Below are 8,359 nucleotides of genomic sequence, written 5' to 3'. Positions count from 1 at the left end.
TGTCAACTGTCTTAGCCAAACTAAGTAAAGACCAAGAGTAGACCTCTGTAACTCAGTCTTTTATTAAACCAAATTGGTATACATTTGGATGAATAAAAATGGCCATACATCTAGTTAATGTTTCCAACTCTTCACTTTGACTGCTGTAGTCTAAGTCTCTTAATACACAACCTTCTAGTTCTGCAGTATAATGAATGCATGCCTTCTAATGAACAATGCATAAACATTCCTTCAAAAACAGTCAAACATGCTTTCAGAAAAGAAGCACACTTGTTTTATTATTTCCTTTATATCTGCTTTTGTTCTACAGACCATGATGGATACTGCTTCCTCGCATATTCTTTATATAACATCTACTTTTTGTACCTACATGAGAACATCCAGTTACATACATTCAGTTGCTTTAATTATTTGCTTCTTGGTAACACTTAATTATCAGTATTAAAAGTATCACCTTTTAAAGTGCTTTGTATCTGAATATAGTGATACAAATAGGCTATTCATGCTGTTAAAATTAACATAAGATCATGATCAACTCCAGATGCCTCAATAATCAACCAAGGAGCTGCTTTATACATCTAAGCCCCAAATGTGAAGCAAATTATTCATGCAAATGTAAAATAATTGGTGCCCGGTAAGGTGCATCATACTGTAGATGCGGACTCCATAACTTGTTAGGATGCCCATGAATAAAGCACAGTATGTGAACACAAAGGCAAGAGACATGGACAAAAATTGTGCTCATGAGAGACCTAAAAATACAGCAATAGAACAGCATTTAGGCTGAGGTTACAAAAAGAGGTCAAGCAGGTTCTAATCTCCTCCACATTCCTGTAAGTATCTTTGTGTGTCTGAACATTTCCTCTCCAAAATGGGTCACCCCATCGCACACATACATCTTCTTTACACTGTCTGAGGCGGAACTAAAAGAAAAAATGACAAAATTTACCAAAAAAATCAAATTTAGCATGGATGCATTATAATCTATATATAGCACAAATTAGGTATAACACTAATTACTGCTTGCTGTACTTTCTGTCTTTGGTGGCTGAGGGCCTTCCACTGGACTGGATCTGTAGGAAAGGACCAAAAAAAAAAAAAAAAACATTATCCCACTGAGCCAAGCTAAATAGCACTCTAAGCACTCTGAAACATTTTGCAAGCATGCTCATCTGCATTAATTAAATTTTCTCCAGTATGGAACAAACTCTAAAATGGTATGGCTTTAATTGTATGCATGGGTCTGACAGTCACAATCACTGTTGTTTGGGCTCATCGGCCAGTTCAACTCCTCTTGGAATGACATGCTGAGCATTTAGATTGATACACACGGCCTACCCACACAAAGAGCACTGAGAACAAATAAATTCTGGTGTGAGAACAACAAACTTTTTATAATCCAATTTCAGTTCCACAGTTCGAACTTAACAAGATTAGCTGCAATGTTTTCAAACACAGCACTTTGGTATTTTTGTGGTGGTGTATTTTATATGTGCTGTTGTTTGAGTGGATAGACAGTGTTTGTGGGCTGAAAGAAGAAGGTGGACAGTTCAGAAACCAGTCAATTTAGAAACCAGAAGCTGCATTCAAACAGTGAAAGTGCTTTCCTATGAACAGACATGGCACCACAGATTCGATGTACATCTTTTTTTCTTTCAGGACATTGCCCCATCCTGTATTTGGACTCATACCACATGCAGAGTCAAGGCTGCACATTTGTCTGAAAAACTCTTACTTGGATTTTGAGCATTTGAACTTTTTACCTGTCAAGGGCAAAAAACATTTAGAGAGAGAGAGAAAAATGTAAAAAAAATTGACTGGGTTGTAACATTAATTGGGGCCAGTTTGGAAACAATGCATTGACATCTTATTCAACATTTTTATCTTTACCGAAATGTGCAGTGCATTAAATGGTTTGATGAAGTTAATTCTCTACACTGACCAAAGAAAAATAGAATTGACTCCAGTCATTGTCTAGGTCTAGCTGAAGTGAATGCCACTGTACTAAATCCACTATAAATATTAAAGAGACTCAAGGCACTATTTGAGGTTCCTCAGCTGCCACACCAGCAGAACCCTTTGGAGATCCTCCAGACATACTTTCAGTTCTCTTAGTGAGAGCCTTCTCTTAGTGCCTAGTAGAACTCTAAAGAACACTGTCAATGGTTCCTTCAGTAACCCTATCATAAGGGAAATGCTTCTTCAGTATATCTTGAAGTATCCTTTAGTACATAAATAGGGTATTTGAGGCTCATTTAAAGGGTGCTGGGGGATCTCCAGAGGGTTCCATCCATGTGGTGCCTTAAATCTCCAGAGGGTTCCATCCATGTGGTGCCTTGAGAAGCCTAATATTCACAGTGACTGTTGTGACTAGAACAATAAAACATGCTATGAAACAAATAGTCTATTTATAATACTGCAAGCATTTCCATTCTTATATTTATACTCATTCAGCACATCTTGTATTGTAAAATGCTGAAGAATTTTAAGTGGACCATTCTATTTGGTATAACAGGTGCTCCATACTTTAATTTGACTGACTTACTCAGAGCAATAAGTATCCCAGTGACGAACATAACCATGGCGAGGATGACACCTGTGGTCTGCAGCGTCTCATAATCTGAGGTCAGTCACATTCAGGAGAGGTCAAATAATCATTTTAACACTTTTACATTTAGTCACGTTACTCATTAAAATGCCCATGCAATATTTCCCTGCTTACCATAGTTAAAGGCACTCTGGTCCAAATGCATGTATGACTCTGTAAATACATTTTTAAATATGTTAAAATTGCTTTACAACCTTGGAACGAAAAAAAAAAAAAAAAAAACATTTAGCAACAGACATATATTGGTTGTATCACTGTGATTCACGGTTCAGTGTGAAGGAAAAAGATGGGATTCAGCACCATGGACAGATGCTGCTTTTCTAAATCTATAGGCTACGCTTAATCTAAATCTGTAAACATTATTAACAGTCTAATGAGCTCTTAAATAATGAGCTAGTTAAAGAGCTGAGGAATAATTTGGCTAAGTAATCACATAATAAATTGCAAATACCTGCTGTGCACAACGCATCTTTTTCAGCTGAGAGCTTCAGAATTTCGGGTTATCGATTAGCTGCAAAACGATTGTGGTCTGCATGCTCAGCGAAAAGCCGGTTGGACAAGCGCCCTAACTGCGGTTCGCCCAGTCAAGTATGGAGTGGACTTTCCTCAAGTGATAATCAATAGATAGCTGTATTTCCGAAGTGTCAATAGTCTCGAGCTCGTTTTGCCAATATGATTTGAAAAATTACCTCCAGATCACATTTACAACACACTCTGGAATGAAGACCTTGTCATTAAACAAAACCTCGGACAACTTTGTGGTTTTATTGGATTAAACAGAGAAAGCAGCATATAACTAAACGCGATTTTAAGAGGTTCGCCATGGCTGAGGAAGATCTGGATCTAACTAGCGCATTGATGCAGTGGTGTTCTGCTGAACTTCGAGGTATTGGCACAGCTTAGTTAGCACTTTTCAGCAACCCATTCGCTCTGAAAGATCTATAGCGACGACTCAAACATTCATGCAAAAATGAATGCAACATAGCGCACTCATGCACATGTTAAAAAAGCCCAAAGCCTTTTCACTCAGAAATATATACAATAAATCCATCAATTAAAATCAATTAAAGCTTTAAATCAGACTGCATATGCAATGATTGCATTCTTGATCATTTCTACAAAACTACAATGTAGCATAGGGTATGCAATAGCTATAGGCTATATTGATCTAGTTATTGTTTATTTTTGGGTTAGGCTTTTGTTTAACACTGTGTACATTTACAATATTACAATTTATTATAACAAATAATTACATTCAATTTAGTAAAATAATGGCAAGCAGTGCTGTTTTGTATTTAAATAGCAAATACATGCAATAAATAGACAAACCTGTTGAGGCTGCCATTACTGCAGTTTTCTTTGTTAACGATGCAGGGTTTCCTTGATCTTGCTATAAGGCTGGAATTCAGGACCTTGAATGAAGAGAGCACGCTGGAGAACTGCCTCGATGCAGCCTTTCAGAACTAGAATACTTACACCCTCTAGTGGTCAATATGACCCCTTTTCGAGAGGGGGTATTACAGTTTTTGCCAATCGCTTTGGCTCATGTTTTGAAACAGTCATAACATTCTCTAAACTGTAAGTGCAACTGTCACAACTGTTTTATGGGACATCACAACTCTATAGCCGCTGACTATACAAGAATGTCAGTTTTGTCTTGCTGAATGCTATTGTGTATCACACTGAGCTTTTTAGATACCGATTTCAACAGTAGGTAAAAGTTTACTGGGAAAAGTCAGTACTGTACATTACTGTAGTACACAGAAAAAGGATATGCACATTTGTATGTATACAGTAAATAAATGTTTGCAGCAATGTGTTACATGTAAACAGAAAATTCACATTTGCATGTCCATTTTTACACATTTCTTACATGTAAAGTCATATATAGTGAACAGAAAATTGCTGCAAAATGACATCCATGTAAAAAAAAAAAAAAAAACAGCAACAATGAAAAATCCTGCAGTAGTTCTGTAAAAAAGTGTTGTTGTACCTCCTCACAGTACGTAACACTACAAGTTCCCACCTTTTTGGTGGACATCCTGTCACTCTTGTTAGTCTGGCCAGAGATTTAGCAGACATCACAAACATTCCATGTCATAGATATTTATGGAATATTGTCAAGTCAATTCATTTTTATTTGTATAGCGCCTTTCACAACACAGATCGTTTCAAAGCAGCTTTACATAAAATCATGCATTAACAGAAAATGAAACCATAATATCTATAAGGTTTAGAGTCATCATTGTGTAGTTTGATTAAATACGATTAGTGTGTATAAAAATAAGTAATTAAATAATAATTGTATTTAGAAACCCAGTGAGTAAGCCAAAGGAGACTGTGGCAAGGAACACAAAACTCCATAAGATGTTGGTTAATGGAGGAAAATAACCTTGGGAGAAACCAGGCTCACTGTGGGAGCCAGTTCCCCTCTGGCTAACAGCGTGAATATAATGCCAATATTACTTATTTATGTGCAGTGCAAGTCATGGTTTAAAATTATTAAACTAAGTAAATGTTAAGGGCCAGTGTTTAAACAAAGATTTTTTAAGAACTGTAAGATTAATGACTAATGTCTTTGAAGTTCATCCTGGATTAACTACAGAAGTTCATATAGATGCATTGTCCTATGTTAGTTGGCTGATGAAGGCTTTTGTTGGCAATTTATTGATAGTCTATGTATTCCAAGAGTGTAGACCATCATTAGACCTAGGTGATGCAGGCCAAGATCAGTTAGGTGCTTCGCAGTTCAATCAGCCGGTAATTTCGGTGAGGTCTATCCTAAGTCCAAGGTTCAGGCAATGGCATATGAAGTATCCCATGTCTTATGGTTGGAGTTGGCATCAGTTCATCCTCTGAGGTCCATTGTAATAGACTGAAGTGATGTCTGGCTGGCAACGGCTGCATTTTGTCATCATCACTCAGAGACACGTAGCAGTGGAGTCCGATACCAAGCAGGAATGGAGCTGGATCCAGCCGGTTCTGGTGACCTTGGGATAGGAGTCACTTGGGATAGTGGTTGGGACATGGAAACAAATAGAATAATATTAGCGTAGATGCCATTCAATTTTTTGCAGAGTTATGGATCATTATCAATGTTTCAGGTTCCAGCAGACCTAACTAAAGCAGCCTAATTGTGTGGTGAAAAATATATCAGGTGTATACCTGGCTAAATAGATGAGTCTTTAGTCTAGACTTAAACTCAGTGAGTGTGTCTGCATCCCGAACAGTGTTAGGGAGACTATTCCACAGTTTAGGAGCCAAATAGGAAAAGGATCTACCTCCTTTTGTGAATTTTTATATTCTAGGAACTATTAACAGGCCAGAGTTTTGCAATCATAATGAACGCGATGAAATATAGCATGGTAAAAGGTCACTTAAGTACTGTGGAGCTAGACCATTCAAAGCTTTGTATGTAGTTAACAGAATTTTAAAATTAATAAAAAATTTAACAGGTAGCCAATGTAATGACAAGAAAATGGGGCTAATATGATCATATTTCTTGGTTCTAGTCAGCACTCTGGCTGTTGCATTTTGAACCAATTGAAATCTATTTATTGAACTTGCTCCTCCCAGTAATGCATTACAATAATCTAGTCTTGAGGTCATGAACGCAAGAATGAGTTTTTCAGCATCAGCAACAGAGAGCATGTGTCTTAACAATTTCTTAGGTGGAAGAATGCTGTTCTACAAACATTGGAAATTTGATTTTCAAATTACATATTGGTATCAAATATAACACCTAAATTCTTTGCTGTTGAAGATGATGTAACAGTACATCCATCGAGAGTCAATTTATATTTTAGCAGCTTATTTTTAGAGGTTTTTGGTCCAATAACTAGTACCTCTGTTTTGTCAGAATTGAGTAGAAGGACATTTCTGGCCATCCAATCTTTGATTTCATTGATACACTCTGCTAATTTGGAGAACTGTGAAATTTCAAAGAAATATAAAGTTGGGTATCGTCGGCATAACAGTGGAAACTTATTCCATGATTCCTGATAATATCTCCCAGGGGAAGCATATATAAGGAGAAAAGCAGAGGCCCTAAAACTGATCCCTGTGGCACTCCAAACTTAACTTTAGTTTGATTTGACAATTCCTCATTTACACAGATGGTTAAGTGGTAGTGGTAGTGGTCTGCTAAATAGGACCTAAACCATGCTAATGCAAGTCCACAAATGCCAACATAATTTTCAAGCCTATTCTAGAGAATATCGTGATCTATCATGTCGAAGGCAGTGTTCTAGAAGAGAAATGCTGCCACGATCAGATAATAAGAGCAAGTCATTAGTAACTCTGAAAAGTGAAGTCTCAGTACTGTGGTGTGGCCTAAATCCTGACTGAAACTGTTCATATATATTATTTCTCTGTAGAAATGAACATAATTGGGAGGACACAACCTATTCTAGTACTTTCGACATAAACCGGAGATTTGAAATCAGTCTATAATTAGCCAATTCTCCAAGATCAAGCTGTGGCTTCTTAATAAGCGGTTTGATAACTGCCATTTTAAAGTTTCTTGGGACATGTCCTAAAGATAGCGAGGAGTTAATAATATTAAGAAGAGGTTCTGAGATTACAGGGAATATCACTTTTAAGAGCTTAGTTTGTATTGGATCTAACATAGATGTTGTGGCTTTTGATGTTTCGATAAGTTTTGTTAGCTCTTCATGACCTGTGACAATGAAGGATTGAAGTTGCACGTGAGGAAAATTATGAGACACTGTTTTCTGAGGTACTGTGACAGATGATTGCATAATTCTAATTTTATTTCTGATTATTTCAATTTTATCAGTAAAGAAATTCATGAAGTCATTATTATTGTGCTGCGACAGAATATCTGGTTCAGTTGAGGCTTTATTCCTAACCAATTTAGCTGCAGTACTGAATAAACACCTAGGATTGTTGTGGTTATTTTCTATGAGTTTGCTAAAATATGCTGACCTTGCAGCTTTTAGTACCTGTCTGTAGCTAAAGACACTTCCATGCACCGTGAAACCACTTGCGCTCCATTTTCCGAGCTGCTCTCTTGACAGCATGAGTCTGATCATTGTACCATGGTGCGGGGCTTTTTTCTTAAATTTTCTTTAATCAAAGGGGGGCAACGCTATCAAGAGTTCTAGAGAAGACTCTTTATATTTTCTGTAATTTCATCAAGCTCTTCTAGACTTTGGGGCTTACTGAGTGTGTGAGATAGATCCGGAAGATTATTAGTGAAGCTATCTTTAGTGGTCAAAAGAATTGTTGTAACTGAACTATAGCGTGGTGTAGATTGAGTAACATTATCTGATCGCAGCATACAAGTGATGAGGTAATGTTCTGAGATGTCATCGTTCTGCAGTAAAAATTTTATAGTATCAACATCAACTCCATATGACAGAATTAAATCTAGCAAATGATTATGGCGATGAGTTGGTCCTATTATATTTTGTCTGATTTCAAGCAAGTTGAGAATATCGATAAATGCTAATCCCAATGTGTCATTTTCATTATCTATGTGAATGTTGAAGTCACCAACAATTAAAGCTCTATCTACATTAACTACTAGATCTGATAGAAAATTTGCAAATTCACCAAGGAAATCAGAATAAGGCCCGGGTGATCTACAGTATATATGTAGCAAGAGCAAAAGACGACAGATATTTTTTATTTATATCTGATGGTATTACATTAAGCATTATTAGTTCAAAAGACTTAAACTTATATCCTGTCCTTTGAGTAACACCAAAAACGTCACTGTAAATTGAA

General features: G+C 36.7%; 1 protein-coding gene across 5 annotated transcripts; it reads right to left on the bottom strand.

Annotated features, from left to right (window-relative positions):
• Nucleotides 1–47: 47 nt before the first annotated feature.
• Nucleotides 48–4,054, bottom strand: LOC127452465 (sodium/potassium-transporting ATPase subunit gamma-like). Of its 5 annotated transcripts, XM_051717921.1 has the most exons (6): nucleotides 3,938–4,054; nucleotides 2,723–2,761; nucleotides 2,546–2,620; nucleotides 1,736–1,763; nucleotides 1,021–1,073; nucleotides 774–923 (listed from the first exon to the last, which is right to left on the bottom strand). In XM_051717921.1, the coding sequence occupies exons 1-6, from the start codon at nucleotides 3,951–3,953 to the stop codon at nucleotides 904–906; spliced, it is 231 nt and encodes a 76-aa protein (XP_051573881.1). In that variant the 5' UTR covers nucleotides 3,954–4,054; the 3' UTR covers nucleotides 774–903. The 5 variants fall into 5 exon arrangements, with proteins under 5 accessions (XP_051573877.1, XP_051573878.1, XP_051573879.1 ...); XM_051717917.1 differs by lacking the exon at nucleotides 1,736–1,763 and having other exon boundaries at nucleotides 48–923; XM_051717918.1 differs by lacking the exon at nucleotides 1,736–1,763 and having other exon boundaries at nucleotides 48–923; nucleotides 1,033–1,073.
• Between the last annotated feature and the right edge of the window lie 4,305 nt (nucleotides 4,055–8,359).

Source organism: Myxocyprinus asiaticus, chromosome 15 (genome assembly GCF_019703515.2).
Source record: "Myxocyprinus asiaticus isolate MX2 ecotype Aquarium Trade chromosome 15, UBuf_Myxa_2, whole genome shotgun sequence".
Taxonomy (NCBI): Eukaryota; Metazoa; Chordata; class Actinopteri; order Cypriniformes; family Catostomidae; genus Myxocyprinus; species Myxocyprinus asiaticus.
This window is presented reverse-complemented; position numbering and strand designations above follow the sequence as displayed.